General features: G+C 40.6%; 1 protein-coding gene across 14 annotated transcripts in view; it reads right to left on the bottom strand.

Annotated features, from left to right (window-relative positions):
* The window catches only part of ARMC8 (armadillo repeat containing 8), an 80,125-nt gene extending 62,815 nt beyond the window's left edge, over positions 1-17,310 (bottom strand). For 2 of the 14 annotated variants that reach the window (XM_075507575.1, XM_075507584.1), the window contains exons 1-4: positions 17,028-17,307; positions 14,660-14,736; positions 6,732-6,800; positions 505-576 (exon numbers count right to left, since the gene is read on the bottom strand). In XM_075507575.1, coding sequence (XP_075363690.1) covers positions 505-576; positions 6,732-6,800; positions 14,660-14,736; positions 17,028-17,072 — 263 coding nt within the window. In that variant the 5' untranslated portion in view covers positions 17,073-17,307. Of the gene's footprint in view, positions 1-504; positions 577-6,731; positions 6,801-10,158; positions 10,293-14,659; positions 14,737-16,595; positions 16,708-17,027 lie in introns of those variants that run through there. The other 12 variants (XM_075507578.1, XM_075507587.1, XM_075507576.1 and 9 more) reach the window with 11 other exon arrangements.
* Positions 17,311-18,625: the final 1,315 nt, after the last annotated feature.

Raw genomic sequence — 18,625 nt, 5'->3', positions numbered from 1 at the left:
ATGTTAACATCAGCTGAAGCAGTAATTCAGCAATAAAGTATGATCAACAGGTTTTAATCCTCTGAAGCAGGTGGAGAAGACAAGCAAATTATCTCAGATGTTTTTTAATATTTTTAAATTATATTTTAACATAACCTTACACATTTTCACTTGTGAACTCACCAGGCAATTGGCTGAAGAACAGGATTAAGATACAACCACTTTCATCCATCATTAATATCATCAATGTCAGAAATTAGATTTCATTCCTGAGCTGATAAAGTTTAATAAAAATCACCAAGACTACTTTAGAGCATTCTATGAAATTCTAAATTAAAAGCATTGCTCAACAGCCTGTGCTGCAATACATGAGTTTAACAGATATTTCAAGTCTCTCTCAGTTACATTAAAGAAAGTATGCAGTCAACTACAATCAAAGTTAAAACAAAAAAGTGCCTGTGATCTAAGGATCATTATTCCAGACCTGTAGTGAATCAGTGAAAAGGAGAGTAGCGAAGGACATACCTTGGAACTGCTCCCAAAACAATCAAGTTGGCTTTTTGTTTGTTGTTTCCAATTACAGCATTTTTCATATCTCTGTAAATCCAGAAAGAAAAACAAACCCTGGTAAATTATGCTGAGGTACCGAGGCCTTAATCTATAGAATTTACTATTTCCATGAAGGCTTATCAAGTACTCTTCCACATGTCCATGCTGCACCTACAGGACTGAGTAGTGCTTCAGGGCACATTTTCCACAGCCCACAGATAATACCCCAGAGCTCTGGGATTCCATTACATCCCAGCTTATGCAAGTAAGCAAAAACCCAGACTATCTCACATGCACACCAGACATGAAGTCTCATTATTGAGGAAAACTAGATATACTGGTTCTTTGTGCCCATATATTCACTAGACTTCTAAAAGAAAAAATCACTACTGGTTGGGAAATCAAATGTTGGTAATTTAAAGTATTAACTGAATGTTCTACTGGGTGTAAGACAAGGTGGGGGAAAAAAAAAAAAAAGGAACAAGGAACTATCACCAGCCAGAGACCAGGCTTTCACTCTCCTCTTCACCACAGGCTTCCTTTTGTGAATTTCAGCAGGATACCTAAACATCTGTATGTCAAAATCCCAGGAATAAAGTGGAAACAAAAGCGTTTTCCTGTCTGAGAGTTACTGCAAGGTTAAATACATTAAAGGCATTCATACTATGGTAAAGGAACAATGGAAGCATTTTGGAAAGAGGACACTGGTTGCACACACAACGAAGTCCTACGAAAACGTGTGTTTTGCAACCTTGCTGTCAGAAAATTGCTACTGTGTCCTAAAAACCATCACCACCTTTTTAAATTTTTTTTTCTTCATATGAACATATTGGAGATATAGGAACATCCACGGAATCTGAAAGAAAGCTAGCAACTTATGACCAGTTTCAGAAAATCAAGATGACATCTTTCCAGGAAACTTTCTAGTTGTAGGGATTTTTATAAGAGCAGAGAACAAAACCAGTCCAAATTCAGGTAATTCTTTATGAACAAAAAAACAAACTAGATTGATTATAGTGTTAGTAGCTGTAAAACCGATAAATTAATCACTGGCTAACTATGTCCATAATTCATTCAAATATTTGGGAGCTTTAGTGCTTGTTTTAAGTTAGCATATTTTCTTGCCACTATATCACTCTTTCACCTGCTATCTGCAAATTTGAAGCCATTTAAAGTAGTCCTGTTCTTTAAGATCCACCCTGGCCTGCATGAACACTACACAGTCCTTATGTGCCCACTGAACATGCAAATTCCACTGCAATAAGCTGTCCCAAGTGTTAAACTCACTTCATTAGAGTTAGAAAAAACTTCTTAGCCAAGGCAGGCAATATCTGGACTGGCATAAACAGAACCTTTATAAACCTCAATTAGTAAAAGGTAATTGCCTGTTCTTCCTGAAGTATTTCTCCATATGACTCACTCTCCCGTTGCAGTTACCTGGCCACAGAATAGTGCTCTAGGAATTTTAAGCAAATGGAGGCTGCCTAACTTCTCAAGTTTGGCTAGTGATCTTGGAGCTCCAACAAGGGAGCAGCATTAAAAGCAGCTGAATGCTGAACTGCAGTTCTGTCTCTCTCTTAACATAGGCAGTCAGGAAACCACTTGACTTGTCAAGTTAGCCATTACCTAACAGGAATCTGCCTACCCAGCACACAGTTTTACACAGCTGAGTATCAGCAGAAAATGTTGGACCTTTCTGTTATATCTCCTGTAAGTTTGGTAACTTTACACCACAAGACAGGAAGTAGAGGAGAAAGAGCAAGATCAGAAGACAGGCTAAGGTGGAAGCCCAAGAAAATTTAAGGAATGGACCTGAAGATTTCACTAAACTCAGAAACAGTACTTCAGTGGTTTCTATGCTGAACGCTTGATATGAAAGTATCCCAGTCATTTTTGAAGGTTTTTAAAGTACAAGAGTCAGTCCAAAACAGTGGCAGAAACAATGATCAGATGTCTCAAAGGAGTGGAAACTGTACCAACAGATGTGCTAGGTTCAGGTACTAAACTGCTCATGCCACTCTAGGACTTCTAAAAAGGCTACCTCTCCCTGTTATCCTTAGGAACCAGCTCTCAAAGTCATCAGAAAGGCTGCATCATATCACATATCCGCAAAGGCACCTTGAGAAGCTAAAGAGAAGGCACTTGCTAAGCACTCTGAAGAATTAACAAACAGATTTTGGTCACATTTTAATGCTCTGCTCAGGTGATTTTACACATTGTTTTGCGTTTTTTTAAAAAAAAAAAAAAACACCCGACACCACCAAACTTTTGTGATTCCTGCACCAACTCCACAATAGAATGACTTGCTAACCTTATAACCATTTAATATGTAATAAGTACTGCCTATTAGAATTCAATTTAGAGACCTTTCAGAAGTGGTAGGAACATGGCCAAGTTCCATAACACTCCAATTGAGACGTTTAGTGAGGTCACAGTCCCAATCCATAAACAATTCAGATGAGCTTCTCCATCCTAGTTCATAAAGTTCCTCAGAAAGGTCATGGCAGACAGACAAGAAATATCACAAGCTTGAGATTTCTGACAAATCTAACACATGTACGTTGGACCACTTCAACTTTCAAGCAAGTAAAATACCTTCAAATTAGTAAGGTGACCAAAAACTGTCAGAGATAGGACTCAGCAAAGATCACTATGTTTGTGTACATTATGCTTTGGCACTCCCAAGTTTCATGCCACACTTATGTCTTCAAATTTGCCACTTACAGAGATGAACCTATTCAATACATAGGAAGCAGGTGGATATGGAAACCAAGAATATCCTTAAAATGCCATAATCCAATGTTGAATAATAGTAGACTTCTTTTTCATTTACTACGAAAAAAAATTACGTGACTCCACATTATATTTTATGGAGATTTTCCTGATCAGGAAGCTAATCTCCTTAAGAAGTATAGTACCACCATGTGCTGTCCTAGTCTACCAGGTCCTCGGTGAATCATGAACCTTGGAAAAACTGAGGGCAACTCCCTTATTTGAAAACATCATCTCCAACAAGTTTGAGCTTGACTGATTTCAGATCCAAGACGACACAAGATTCATCCAAGGAGAAAAAGCAGTAAAGATCACCATCTTCTACAAGAGGTAACAAAGAAACCTCAGAAATTTGTAGTCCAAAACTGGATACCCACTTTATTTCCAAATGTCATGCACACTGCTCCCATTTCCTACTGTGAAAAGGAGTCCTTGAAATGAGGAAGAAGGAAAAAGCAGCAAAAACATAATTACAAAGAGATGAGAACTTCAAAAGAACAACTACTCTATGGTGATTCTAGGCCTAATCTGTGAGAAGACCATGATCCAGAAGAGGGAGATATACAGGCTTTCCAATAATCAGCTCCAAGCTCTCAGGTAGAGATTATCAACCCTACTGCCAGGCAACAGCACAGCATGAGCAGCTTCAGAAGAAAAATGCAGATCTTACACATGTACCTAGTACATTCCAGCACTACCTAGTTTCTCAGCCTCATAAAAGGTAGCTTTCTATAGAGCCAAAAGACAAACCATGAAGCTTTCATACGACAGAGGTCTTAAGATGCATTTGAGGTTGGTTGTTTTTTGGATTTTTTTTTTGTCCTGTATATTAAATCCTATAGTTTAGATTCAAATTAAATTCAAATTCATTTAACAAAATAACCTGAATTACAATAATTTTAATGCATAGATTTAAAATCTGATAGCTGATATTTATGCCTACATTTACTATAATGCAATAAAGTAATTTATGTGAAAAAACTTCCAAGCAGGATAATAGAGGCTGCCAACAATAATATACAGCAAAGAGATCCTAGCTAAGCGCTTGGAAATATTGCTTCCTGAAGTGCTAAACCAGCTTTTTCCATCTCTTATTGCTTCTTAAAGAAATAAGAACATAGTTTCATCAGTTCAATCCTGTGACCACTCAGTTTTAACTAACTCAGTTATGAAACTAACTAGAGACTGGAAAAGCAGAAAGACTTATTTTCTTCCTACAAACTCTAGAAAAGGGGAAAAAAAACATCAAGTGAGGTTCATCAGCTCTAACAATCTGGAAGACAGCAACCCAGAAGCAATCAGTTCAATTAATTAGCTATAAATAAAATGCAATGCATGCTAGTTTCTTAAGTGTATTAGCACAGTATGAGTGTTTAAAATAAAGTATTTTAGGAGTACATTAAACTAAAAAAAAAAAAAAAATCTGATTTCCATCCAAATGCAGCTCGACAAGCATTACAAGAGGAACTAATCTGCCAATTGTGTATGAAGTTAATATGTTTTTATTCCGATGCTTAATGTGTAATTGCTTAAAGGACCAGATAAGCAAGAAGCAGTATTAAATACAACAATTTGCGTGTAAAATATGGCCTTTAAGCTTTAATGAGTCCTAGCCAATAAAAATTAATATTATGAAATGTCTAAGTCCTGAGAAAATTAGCATTCTACTCTGTCAATGTAAATTATTATTGTAGAAGTAACTTAAGGTGCTGAACTTTGCCCTAAGCAGAAATTATTTAAGTTCAACATCTACCTGAAGTTGATTCTAAGTTTGGGACTCCTCCCACAAAAACACCAGACATGTCCAGTAGTTAGTGTGCAGTTTTCTGAACTGGTGTGAGCTAACTTCCCAGCTGAGAAAGAACAGACCTCTGAAGCATTCCTAGCAAGCCCCAATACCTGCAACTCTTCTGCAAAAGAGATAATGAGAAAGCAACATGGATACACGGACTTCTCAGTGAGAATTTGGTTTTACCTACATTTTTAAATACAGTAAATCAAGCACAAACATAAGACATTTTAAAATTCTGATAGGAAGCCCTGGAGCTTTCCTATGTCACCTTCTAGCAAAACAACACAAAAGATCTTGAAACAAGCTAGAGTCACTTGATGAGGAAGCAGCAATAGGAACTACACAGAAGAGGAGGAAATAAACAGCCTGCATGATATTTTCTCATCTTATGTCTTTTGAAAATAGAGTAGGTAGCCATATTTAAGAGGTTCCTAGACAGAGAAGGGTATCAAACATGAGACGAACAACGACAGAAGGAAAAGTAGTCCTAGACACTTCAAGCCAATGCTTTCACTTTTAGTATGAAAAGGTTACAAGAGATTCCAAGACAATTACGCACACAGAGGAAGCATCCAAAACAATGCATTGTCAGACCAGAAGATTTATCTACCAGAGGCTGATCAAAATTACGAACAATAGAATGACGCAAAGCATCATTCTGAAAAGGTTTTAAAAAACTCAAAATGCAAATATCTAAAAAGCTGAGGTACTGGTAGCTGGTACAAGGACATAGCTCAAATAAAAACTGTCTGCCCCAACTTCAGGGGAGTTTCTAAGTTTCAGTATCATATAAGCAAATGGTACCTGGACTGGCTGGACTTGAGACAGAAGCTAACCATGGAGCTAAAGTTTTGACAATTATGCTTTCTATAGCGATTGCCTCCTCTTCCTTCTCCCTTCCTCCCACTCTCCCATTTTTATGGACAGATGCAAAACAATCAACAACAGGAATTAACGACAAATTTTGCATGTTAAAATACGTCCATCATTATTTTGACAGAATTAATTTCCAAGATGGACACTACCATGGCTTGAATATCTTGGTTATTCAAGCCGGTTAATTAGTGAGCTGTTTTCTACCCCTTTAGCAGGGAACATGTTTGTACTAACACGATTATTAGTCCAACCAAGTGAATAAAATGTTAAAAACTCCTGCCAACTCAAGCAAACCACAGAAATCATAAACCAGCTTATTTTGAAGGTTAATCATCAGGTTGGGAAGAAAAGTTTCAAGATTTCTAATCCCATTCAAAACATATCAGTTGATGCAAAGAAAAAGATGATTTTACAAGAAAAAACAAAGTAGCACATAGAGACACTGTTATTCAACTTGTTTGAGTTTTAACACTCAGAAACTGTTACACAATTAACATACAGTGCAAACTAAACAAACTCAACATTTAAACAAGGAAACCCTAAATCCATAGTTGTTCCCAATCTTAATTCCGTACTCTCAGACACTGCATAAAATCAAAGTGCTGTGGAAAAATAGCATATAGCTATAATTACAGCAATGCAGAACAGTAGAATTTAACACACGTAATGCTAAAAGTGATTGTTTAATCCAACTTCATATCACAATGCCACAGAAACTGCTTGAACTCCTATCTGAAGTATCCTCTTTGGACAGGCAACTTACCTTGTCATAAGTTTCCTTGCCAAGGAAAGTCTACCAAATAGGAAGGTAAGCTGTTTCAATGATCCATACCTGTAGTTAGAAATATTTATATCTTATTCCTACCCTGAATCTATCCCAGTTTCCAGTACTTATCTTGCTATGTGTCTGTGTGACAGACTGAGGAAGCCTCTCATACCAAATCTTTACTTCCATATAAGAGCTTACGTCAGTCAATTCACATGCTAGCCTTCTATATCAAGCTTAACAAGTTAAGCTCTCCATGTCTTTGGCTGCAGTTTCAACTCAAGTTCCTTTCACATCTCTAGGCTGACTGACAAAACAGGAGATGCCACTTTTCTCACCCCTCTCTCAAATATGTTTTATTGCCTCATTCTTTACCCTGAGTCTGGAAATTGTGCTACAGGTTGCATGAGATCACTACCCAATAGAAAAATTGCCTATTCAACCTTAAGAATGATGTAGCTCAAATTCAAATACTTGAAGTCAGTGGAGGATGGGATTTTAGCTAGCTTTTATTATGTAAACTTTTTAAACTAAACCCAACAAAACCACACAAACCAGAGCTCTGTATTATCAGCATTTCAATTTCAGCATCAATCTCTGCTATTTAAATAAACTAGGTCATAACAGCAAAGAATTATCCAAAGAGAGGTGTGGGGAAAACAGCTGCAGTTCAGCAGAACTCTTGGAAACAGAGATCTGCTTTGTGATGCCAGATCAGCAAAACACTTTTCACAGCTATCCTGAAACAGCCAAACCACATGAAAAGAACAGCCTTCACCACTGTTGCTTCAGATGAATGACCCAAACCATCAAATATAAGTAACTGTGTTTTTTTTAATGTCTCTATCTCCACCAAAGGATATTTCCCTTCCCAGGATGCAGTCGTGCCTTCAGCATTTAGCAGTATATCCCATAGTTGAAGCAAAAATTAATGAAATTTCATTAAGCAAAGAGGCATCCTGTAACACTACATTTTTCTAGCACTATTTTTCATTCACTGTGCCTTGATTAAAGTTATTTTTGTCCATTCTTCAATTTTAAGCCCACCACTCATTATTGAAAGAATGTTGTCCACCACAAGTCATTCACACAGAGAAGTCTTAAGTTTCATTCAGTACAGGAAAATACCTTAAAATGGCCTTCCAGCATCTGCTTAGCTTTTCTCAGATGTGAGCTTGTAATATTGTATGACACTGTCCACTTCAACTTAGGCCAGCAATCACTGAAGGATCACCAAAACCTGTTAATTTGACATAGCTACTACCCATTAGATTATAATAATCTAAAGTCTTTCTGACATGAAAGTATAGCCTCAGATTTTTATCTCCAAATAGCTATCAGCTAAGATGATGTACTGGCCTCCATATGCTTTAGTCATGCCTAAATTTCCTTTTTCAAATGGGTGTTACTAAGTGCTCACTAGGACAGAAACTCCATGATTTATCTATATCCAAATAAACTCTCTCATTCTACATATGGGGGAGTTACTGGACATTTCAGACAATGCATGTTTGAAGTACATTTTAGCAAGTAATTTTACCAGCTAGCCTTCCTGCTACTTTACAATTCCCAAAGTAAAAAAAATCTCAACACACTTAAATTATCAGTTCAGCACCAGCAATACAGCATGCATACTGAAATAATTTTAATCATCTGGTAGACAAATTAACTGGTAAACAGAGTTCTGTCCTCTGAATGTTACTAGAAATGTCAACCCTTCACAGGGAGCTAGCCCAAAAGAACATAGTTCCATATTACAAACTGAAAATGAGCTTGTTTCGGAAAGCAAGTAAATTCATTTTTTTTTTAATGCTGATTCCAATCAACTTGAACTGGCAGCTTAGAACCAAAAAATTAAACTCCAAATATTAAGAATCACAAACTCGGTAGCATTGCTGATTTTGTGGCACACATCTCTCAGGCCCAACCTCTAGTTCAGTCTTAGTAACACCCCACACACGCCCTCAAAGGGCATAACAACTATTTCTCCCTCAGCTGCCTCCTACATTTTGCCCCCCCCTACAGGCAACCACTTCTCCTCTGCATTTGTCTAACAGATTAATAAAGTTAAGTTAAACTCTGAATGACCTCAGCGTATTCAACTGTGCTCAGCCTGAAGTTTGCCACTTCTAACTCAGACCTCAAGACTTTCGTGAGCAATACTCACTTGATTTTCTCCAGCTACATCAGCTAATCTGAAGTTGTTTCTCCTCTCTCATCCTACTTACAGCCTGAAATCATCACAGCAACAGCATCACTACTCTGAGGTTGGCATCAAGAGAAGGATTTTGGAGAAAAGTGGCTTCATGCCCTTCTGAATGGCAGCACTGAAACAGATTCATTAATCATCAATCCTCTCTCACAGGCTCAGAGTGGCAACCGCAAAGCTTGAAATATTAAACAACCCTATTAGGCTGAAGACTGCTAGCCAAATGTAATAGGTATACCTAATTTCCTAAAGTTTAGCCCACCTCTAAATATTAGACCAGGAGTTACAATACATAACTTACTTGTGAAAAATAGTATTATGCATTTGTACCTTTTGCTGCCTTATGAAGAAGGCACAAAAGCGAGAGAGTATCTTATTCTATGACAAGAACACACTTTCTTCCTCTTGCATCTTCCTCTCTTCCCTCTGTAGGTACACTATTCTTCCATCTCACTCTACAAAACCTATTATATTGAAAACCACCCTTCACAGAGCATTACTTAATTCTCAAATGATGTTTGAGGCCTTTCAATTTCATCTTCTATCACTCTGAAAAGCTTGTCTAGCTATCAGATTCCTCAGCTTACCTCCTGAAAGGGAGAAATCAACAAATGGAGTAGTGCTCCCAGCACCCTCTCAGTGTCACCTAAACCTGCTCAAATTTCTGTCAGATTCTGCAACCTAAAGAAGCAGCTTTCTATTTCCAAGCCACAAAGAGCCTATCCTGCAGCTCATGAAGTATCAGCAGAAGAGCCTCAGGAGCCTCTTCCCTCAAAACGTGAATGACATTGCACAAAAACAACACTTCAAAAATTACATCACTTGTTCTTAGCCAATTAGAGCTCAAAGTTCCCTATTGCATCTGAAAGAATATGCATTTACTACAGAGTACTGTCTAGGAGATAATAGAATCGATCAAAAATGTACAGAGGCAAAGTATAACAGGAACAATCCTCTAAAGACTGTTCTGTTTCCACAGGGCCATTCTGGTGAAAACTGAAGCAAGGGAATATGCAAAGAACAAAACATGGCTCCTGCACAAAATTTAGGTTCGGAAGTGCCCACTGAGAGACTGAAAATGTGATTGCATATGTTGGGGATGCACAATGTGAAAACAAGTGCTATCCATAATTTAGTCTTAAAGAAGGTTTGTTTAACAGGGCATAAAGAACAAGAGGCAGAAGTAGCCTCTTCGTAACTGTCTGAAGGGGGTACCTGTTGCTCCATTAGAACTGAGATGGGAATGTCTTCTCTTCCCACTCCATGAAGCTGCCTCTTATATTTCACACAGCTTTCCCTGCAGGTGTGTGTGGAACACTGCACTGATGCTTTCGCTCCAATTGCCATGGCTGAGAAATACAAGATACCATTATACAGTCATCTAAACACGCGCCTGGAACATTTTTTTCAAATTCAAGAATATACAGATGAAAAAAGTTGGATGTAAAAACCATACACAGCTTGAGGTGTTCCAAATTCATTTCAAAGCAACCAACCACAAAAGAGATACAAGATAGTTTCCACGAAAGCAGTGTTACTAAAAAAATTTTAGGGTTTTTTTTAAGAGGACTTTCTTCTGATTTGTGACTACTTTCTGGTGTCTTCTGTTTGAAGAAGCCAGAAACCAACAAGCAGTACAGAACATCTTCAAATGCAAGTACAAGTCCATTGTCCCTCAGAGGAGCTTTTAACACGTACCTAACTTTCCATCCAAGAACCTACCACAAAGGAAAGCCAAATTACATCTTGGTTATACTAAAATTTCAGTTTCAGAGTCTTCAAAACACTGAGCATAACCACTGCAGCATTGTCAGTGTAAGTCCGCAGGGACGCTAAAAACATAACTGTCAGATTCAAAGTGGTCCGCAAGTTCTTACCCATATGCCAACTATTATACTTTCCCAATCAACATCATCAGTTCTCAAACACTCAAAATCATACTGTGTAGAAAGCATATATAACTCATATTAAATACACTGCATAGATCTGTACCAGTATTCCCACCACAGCACTAGACATAGTCCCTGGGAAAAAGGAAGATACTGTAGACACACACTTTGAAATTGCTTCTTCAGTACCAATTGCCATTTCTATAGGATGTTTCTTTCATTTTCCTGAGAAATAAGAAGCTCACACAAGTTTGGAAAATGCTTGTCTAGTAACTCCAGCTGGCTGGATAAGAACATCCATAAAGGACAGAAACAGCAGTAGCATAGGAATTCTCAGTGCACCACAAAGATGATTATTTACAAGCCTTAAAAGATGACACCCTCCGACTGCTGAGGAACAGCCTGATGAGAAACAGTTGGGACCTTAAGTAAGCCAGATTTGTCAGAAAGAATGCGCCTTTCAAAACCAGCCCTTGAGATGGAATTACATAGCTCTCCGTAAAATGACAGATTGTCTCTTTGAAAACATCAGGCTAAATGTAAGCATGACAAAATGTCTCTCAAAGAAGCCCCTGACCAGCAAACAAATTAGAGGACAAAAATAGGTATCAGTCTTGCATCTGAACAATGTAGTCCTGAACTTAAGAGCGAGTGAAAAGCAAACGATAGTCTAAGGATCACCACCCAGAATTGTTTTTAAAAAAAATAATACTGCCACACTGCAAAGCACAGGATGACGTTGCAGCAACCAACTCGGGACAAATGAAGCTCTTATAACAATGCAGAAATTTACAGAGCTATCTATGATCTGCTCCTCTGCCAATAACAACAAAACATTTAAGAGAACTTCTGAGAGAACACAGTATTTAATCCCCTACAATATCTGTTTGAGGTAGTCTATGCACTGTCAACACTAAATGTATTCAAATAGCTGCATACCTGACATTAATGCTGACCTTGCAGAATGCAGTCAAAGTGTATTTGAGAAAGTTTGAACTGTACAACAGTATGTAGAAGATGAAAGGTTTAGATGAGCACCTAAGTAGACACAAAGCAAACCTGTAAGACCTCTCAAGCATAAGCATGGCCACAACATAGAGTTTAGGTTTACAGAAGGAAACTACTATATTAAGCTTGCTCATTTATAAAGACAGTAAATAGAAAGGTAAACACATACACTGCCATACAGATGAGGGTATGAAGATGTGGGCCTTGCACACTTTAAATAGTTCGCTATCAGGTACAGTAAAAGGCAGCAGAATCTCAACATTTCAAATCCTGAACTGAAATTCATGATTTATTGGCAGGTACACACAATTCTCCCCTTCCTACCTACTATCAATAACCAGACGAACATGATAGAAATAATGCGAACGAAAGTTCTGCAGGAAACTTGACATTTTGAAATAAGATCAATAGAAACACATACAGCAGTACCAGACAAAAGGGAAATGGTTTCTCAGTTTTTCCATGAGGAGGAAAAGGAAGAAGCTCCTAGCCAGGTAAGACTTCACTGTCTGGACAAAAGAAGATTCTGAACACAACCTCTCTGACAATTCATGGGAAAGAAAGGCAAAGAAGAGATTTGATCATTTAAATACTTTCAGAATATGTAATTAAAAGCTTTCTCAAGTTACAAGACGACAACTGGACTGGCATGATTTTCAAGTTCAAGAAACATTTAGCTGTATTTTATCTTTATCAAACCTAATTCAGAATTTGGTTTTCATTAAAATTACAAGGATGCAATTAAAAAAAGCCCCGAACCCAAGTTATTCATTCAAGCATCTTTAATAGTATATGAAGAACAGGACTACTGTAACTGAAGACAATCTGCAGAAACAAAGCCTCTTAAGACAGCCCATTTTCTGATCCTTGATATTTGTACTGTTCCATCAATCAAAATAAAAATCTAGGTCATCAGTATTTTCAGCCAGGATGCAGGAAAAAAACCAGCACATCTTAGGAACCAAAGATTTCCAGCAAAGTATGCAGAATATCTGGTAAAGCTTCTGACAGACACTTCTGGTAGAACTTTAATCCTCTTCTATTCCACCCCAAATATCAGTTCATTCCAACTTCAATATCTCTTCAGATACCCTGAAGTGAAAGGGAGAAAGGCAAAGCAGTATTTTTCTATCCAAAGAGAATCTTGGACCGACAGAAATTTTTGACATATACACTATTCTAAATTCTATTTTTATATATACACTTTTCTAAACTGGACTGTTTCACACCCATCCATCAGTATTTTGAAAATAACAAATCTATCACACAGGATTTGCTCAATGTCAGGAAAGCTATACTCTCAGAATTAGGATTTTAACCAGAGCATCACAAATATGGTTTACCATCCAGATTTGCCCTTTGAAAGCTATTGTGAAATAAATTGGGTTTTTTCTGGTTCAAGAAAATGGGTAATTTTCTTGTCTTTAAATGCAAGAAAAGCATCTCAGCATAGAATCCACTGACATCCATGGACAAGATGAAGAATTTCAGATGTTAGCCAAGACAAAGATGCTGCCTAAAACTTTTGTTTCTGGGAAATCTGTTATACTTCAAAAGCTGTGAATAGCACCTCAAAAGATAGGGAAGGGATTACCAAGGCTTGTGGGTTCCAGTCCTTTGAAAAGAAAGGAGAGCAGAAAGAGAGCGCCAGTGAGGGCTCAGAGCATCTGCCAAGGAGAAAAGAGGGGATCAGTCAACCTACCTGGACAAAGGATGAGACACATTCTTGCCTCTAGGACCTGAGCCCACTACTCATAAGGGCTGGTGTGATGAAGGCCAAGCGGTGAAAGCAAAACCAGACTCTCCTACAGGGAAGAGTTAAGAACCTATACATAGCTACAGTGGGGTACCATAAGTTTTTATACAGGTAAGTGGGTATTTCAACCAATAAAGTTTCCAGGACAGTTTTACGTATGTTGTGTTTTTCATGTATTTCAAAGGGACACTAATTCTGATATGATGCTCCTGGGACACTTTCTGGAATAATTTTTTTCATCTGCTACTGGAAAACATCTCAGACTGTCCTAAGCAACACAACCAACATTCTTGGCTTTTTGATTCACTTGGTCCTTCGATGTTTTCTGGTGTTTTGCTAGATAGCCACAGCCAGCAAGTAACTGGTAAGCCTGAAAAGGTCTAGTTTCACCACCAAAAGTCAGTCCCAGGCAAGGACTTGTTTGCCACGTTGTTGTGTGGTTATAATAGCAAACTTATAGCCCAAGGACAGCAAGAAAACAACCAGATCTTTGCACCAGTTCTACTACCTATTCAGCAGGGCAAGTCTTCTACTCACTCTTTCAGTCATTGCCCCTTATCACTGGCACGCAACAGAAGTACTGAAACAATTTGCATCCAAATTAATTTCTATGGAAACATTTTCTTTCAGCTCACAGTTCCCATCAGTGAGATAGAAGCCATGCATAAAAAAAAAAAAGCCAACAATCAGGCACGGCAGCAGGGGAAAAAAGTAAGAGGCAGATACACTGACTCGGCAGTGGAATAAGAGAAAAGAGTCTCAACAGACCTGGAAGAGGACCAAAAGGTGGCCAAAAGGAAGAAACGTATCAAAAAAAATTTTGAATGCTCACTGAATTTTTAACCTCATTTCTGGCAACTGGGAGGCTGCATTATGAACCATATGCACTATAGAGTGATAGCCTGCTAAAACAGTACTATCATGTTTGCATTAAAATTTTCCAACAAGATTTCTCAAAAAAAGACAGGAAGAGCTTCTTACCCTTGACATACAACTCTAGTGGAATTCAAGTAAACCTAGCCTATGTACAACCAACAGCCCAAGTGTGTTTCAGATGACTTACATGACACCTTGCAGGACTTTCTGAGGATCGAGGTCAAATAATCTATCAACATAGTGGCGGCTACTAGCCGTTACCTCCTGCGGAGAAAAAAAAAAAATTGTAATAGTTTATATCAATTCATATAATGGCTGACAAACAGGAATGGCTAATGCAGCAGAAAGTCTACAAAACCTATCAGGCAAGCTAGCAGCAAAACCACAGAATTATATTTAAATGTGCAGTATGTTACTGCTGGGCAACATCCACACAAAGAATTAACCCTGTGTTGAAGTGTAATTTAAACACGATGTCTTAATGTAGATAACAGCGTGTTACGAGTCAAAGCAAGTTAACAGAGTGCTGTTTATGAACAGGGCATGCAGAAGGGGTCTACTTCAGTTATCAGCACTGCCTTAAATTCCAGTTTTATTATGTTTAATTACTATACAGAAAAAACATGAATTTCTGAAAAAAAAAGTTTATAAGAGCAGTTAATGTTGCTCAAGAAGCATGCCCACAAACAAGCTCTCAAAAATAAGGAAGCTCATATCGAGACATTTTTCTGTAACTTACTTTATCATAACATATCTACACATTTCAGAGATTGTCCTTCTATATACTGTCCCACACAACTTCAACAGGGACAGCAGCACAACAGTCTCCATAACATTCCCATTGCTACTTTATAAGACAAAGTGAACTCTCCTCCCAGCAACAGGACCATGCTTGTAAGCTAAACATTTATGCACCAATGATTTGTTATTCCCTTTGAGAAGATCCAAAGTTGGAGATGGCAAGCATTCCAAAAAACAAGGGTGGGAAAGGGGAAGGGAATTTTCCCTCCAGGTTCTCATGAACACGTGCCAGGGTGCATTTCCTTTATCTCACTTTTTTTTTCTTTTTGCCAGCTCAACTTTTTATTAGGCTTTTCCCATTTTTTCCTTATGAGTTTTCCTTGAAAGAAGCTATAAGGGAATTGAAAACTCTTCCTTGCTTTTTTGCAAGTATCTACTCTTGGGCTGAATCTGCTCCTGCTTCCCCACCCAGATGTCAGAAGCACCAGCAGCTTCTTGCCTGTGGTCTCACACAACTCTGAGAGAAGAATCATCATCTAGAGGCAGCAAGACTCCTTTGTCTCCAGGAATACTACTAAATTATGCCAAATAAGTTCTACAGATAACCTGCCACCATGTAATGAAAGACAGTATTTTTTGAGAACAGCAGTAGACTTTCATCTACCTGATCTATGTATTTACATGCAAAAGTTTTCTGGACTTCAGAGATCCCACTGCTTTCTGTTTCTAAAATACCCTGGCTTTCGCCCTGTCAACTACTAAGTTTGCAATATGTAGAAGAAGGACATTCATATCCAGGCAAACAAGTTTTTCAGGTAGTCCCCAAAAATAAAGAATTTATCAACATCATCAGTTTCACGGTTCTCTCACCTAGTAAGAAATTCTAAGGAAGAAAAAGAAAAAGCCCCAAACCTCAGCTCTTTTAAGAAGTATCCACGCTATACCTTTTTCATTGTTACTCCCAGCGCACGACTCTGATGAGCAGCAGGACTGGGCAACCAGCACCAGCTGTTCTACTTACTCTCAGCTTTCCCCAAGGAAAGGAAACCAGTGGTCGTTGTCAGACCCCCTTCCACAACACCAGCGCCCTGCCCACAGATACAATACATCAGCCTCCTCCCTGCAGCAAAAGCCAACAAGGCCGTGTCATGAGATCCTGAAGAGCTATTACAAGAAGATCAGCGTTTCGCCACCAAAACAACACCCACTTGCTAGCGAAGGCTGGGAGAGCGTGCTTCGCCAGCCACAACCAGCCTGCTACACTTCCAAGAGAAAACCTACTCTCCTCTGCAGCAGCTTGCTTATTACGGCTCAAAATAATGTCAACGAACCCTCTTTTTGCTGAACAGGCGTTATTACAGCTCAAAATAATGTCAACGAACCCGCTTTCTGCTGAACAGGCGTTTCGGATGGGCCAAAAACATTTACAGGAGGGCGGCTGAAGAGTGTAACTCGTGTCATCAGGTAAAAATACATTCAGAAGAGCCGGTACCTCTAAGAAAAATGGGAAGAGACTCGCCAGAAAAGGGGGGAATTCCGTTTTGAGGAGAAACCCCCATCTGGGAAGAAGTTGTTGCGACGGGAGAGGCACAAGGGAACGAGCGCCCTACCGACGCCCGTGTCACCCCTGCGGCCCACCACAGCCCGCCGGGCCCCCCGCCACCACACAAAGGGGCCCGGCAGGTGCCGCGGGTCCCCGCACAGCCCGCGGCCCGGCCCCCGCGAAGGCCAAGGTCAGGCCGAGCCCAGCGGCAGGCGGGCGCCCCCCCGGCGGCCGCGCTAACGGGCGGCGGCGCAGGGGCCGCGGCACTCACCGAGAGGACGCTCATGCGGAGCGGCGCCTCCAGCACGCACGCCATCTTGGCGGACGCAGCAGCAGCAGCAGCAGCTCCGGCGGCGGCGCCCTCACGCTCGCGCGCGCGCCGCTGCCGCCGCCGGCGGGCACGGCCTCATGGCGGAGCGCAGCGCAGCGCCGCCGGGCGGGGAACGGGGGGGGGGGGAGGGAGGCGGCGAGGGCGGGGCGCCGCGGCCTCGAGCCCAGCGAATCGGCCGACGCCGAAACCCCGCTACTTTCCGCCAGCCCGCCGCCAAGGCGCATGCACTCCTCCCGCCCCACCACAACGATCCGCGGGCGGCCCCGCCTCCCACCCTGCCCGCCGCGCGCATGCGCCGCTCGCCACCCGCCGCCCTGGCAGGCAGCGAGGCCGGCGCTGCGCGCAGATGCGGAGGAGGGCGCGGTCGGCGGCTCCGGCAGGTGCCAGCCTGTCCCGGGCGCTCCCTTTGCGGCGGGAAACGCTGCCTCCATGCCCGCGGGCCTCGGGGAGCTGGGACGGATGGAGCTGTCTGCGGAGGCGCAGGCAGCTCAGGGGACTGACTCAGCCCTTGTTATTTTCCTCAGCTCTCCCACCTTAGTTCTCTCAGCCCCACTGCAGAGCTTACCCCACCAGCCCTCCAGGAAGACAGCGAACATGGGGCTAGGTGACTGACTTCGTCTGACTAAAGCCCTGACACCGAGGCAGGGGGAAGCTGACCTTACCACAGGCTTCTCACGCAGTACCCTAACAGGCACCCCTCCACTGCGGTTTTCCTAGTCCCCGTTCCACACCCTGTGGGACAGGGACACTAGCGTGGCTTTCAGGACAACCCCTCAGCTGTCCAACAACAGCCTGACTTTTTCTTATTACAAGTAACCAGGTTTAGCTTTGGCTACCTTATATTCTGACTGCACTAGTGGAAATCAGAGTTTTGCAGGTCCTTCTGACATCCTCATCCTGGGTCTTGCCCCTGTCTGCGTGGAGTTCCTGGAACATAATGAAGACGGTGTGAGTGGGGTGTGGGTTGGTGACTCATTCACAGCAGGTATATGGAGAGCTAGAGAGTTGCTGAGAACCATATACTCGGGCACAATCTTCATCTGGGACACAGGCATAGCATGCCCCTTCCCATCCTCCGCCTTGCTGCACATGAAAGAGATGGCACTTTAGAGGTAACAGCAAAAACATTTTTAGACTAATTGCAAGTCTCATATACTGAAAAATCTGTGATTGTAACTTGTTCGAGGGTCTGACAGAGAAACATTTTCCAGATGTTTCTCACCAAAATTCAAGAAGTCAACAGTTTTCAGAAAGACTTTAAAGGTGCCTTTTAAAGAGGACTGAAGACTCTGGGTCTTAAGAACTGATTAAACTTTGTCAGCCTTCCCTAGTGTTTTACATACTTTTTGGAGTATTTGGTCTTCTGTACCAGGGAAGCTTTAAGTTCAGAGCTTCAATTGAATTCCATGTTCAGCAGAGGATCTTGCTGTAAGGGAAAATCCATAATGGACGAGAGCACAGTAGAGCTGAACACTTCAAACTGCAAAGAGGGTGTGAACAGCTACAAGAAAGGGTACAGTAACTATATATATCAGACA

This window comes from Mycteria americana, chromosome 7 (assembly GCF_035582795.1).
Source record: "Mycteria americana isolate JAX WOST 10 ecotype Jacksonville Zoo and Gardens chromosome 7, USCA_MyAme_1.0, whole genome shotgun sequence".
Classification (NCBI taxonomy): Eukaryota; Metazoa; Chordata; class Aves; order Ciconiiformes; family Ciconiidae; genus Mycteria; species Mycteria americana.
The sequence above is the reverse complement of the archived record's forward strand: the minus strand, read 5'-3'. Positions and strand labels throughout refer to the sequence as shown.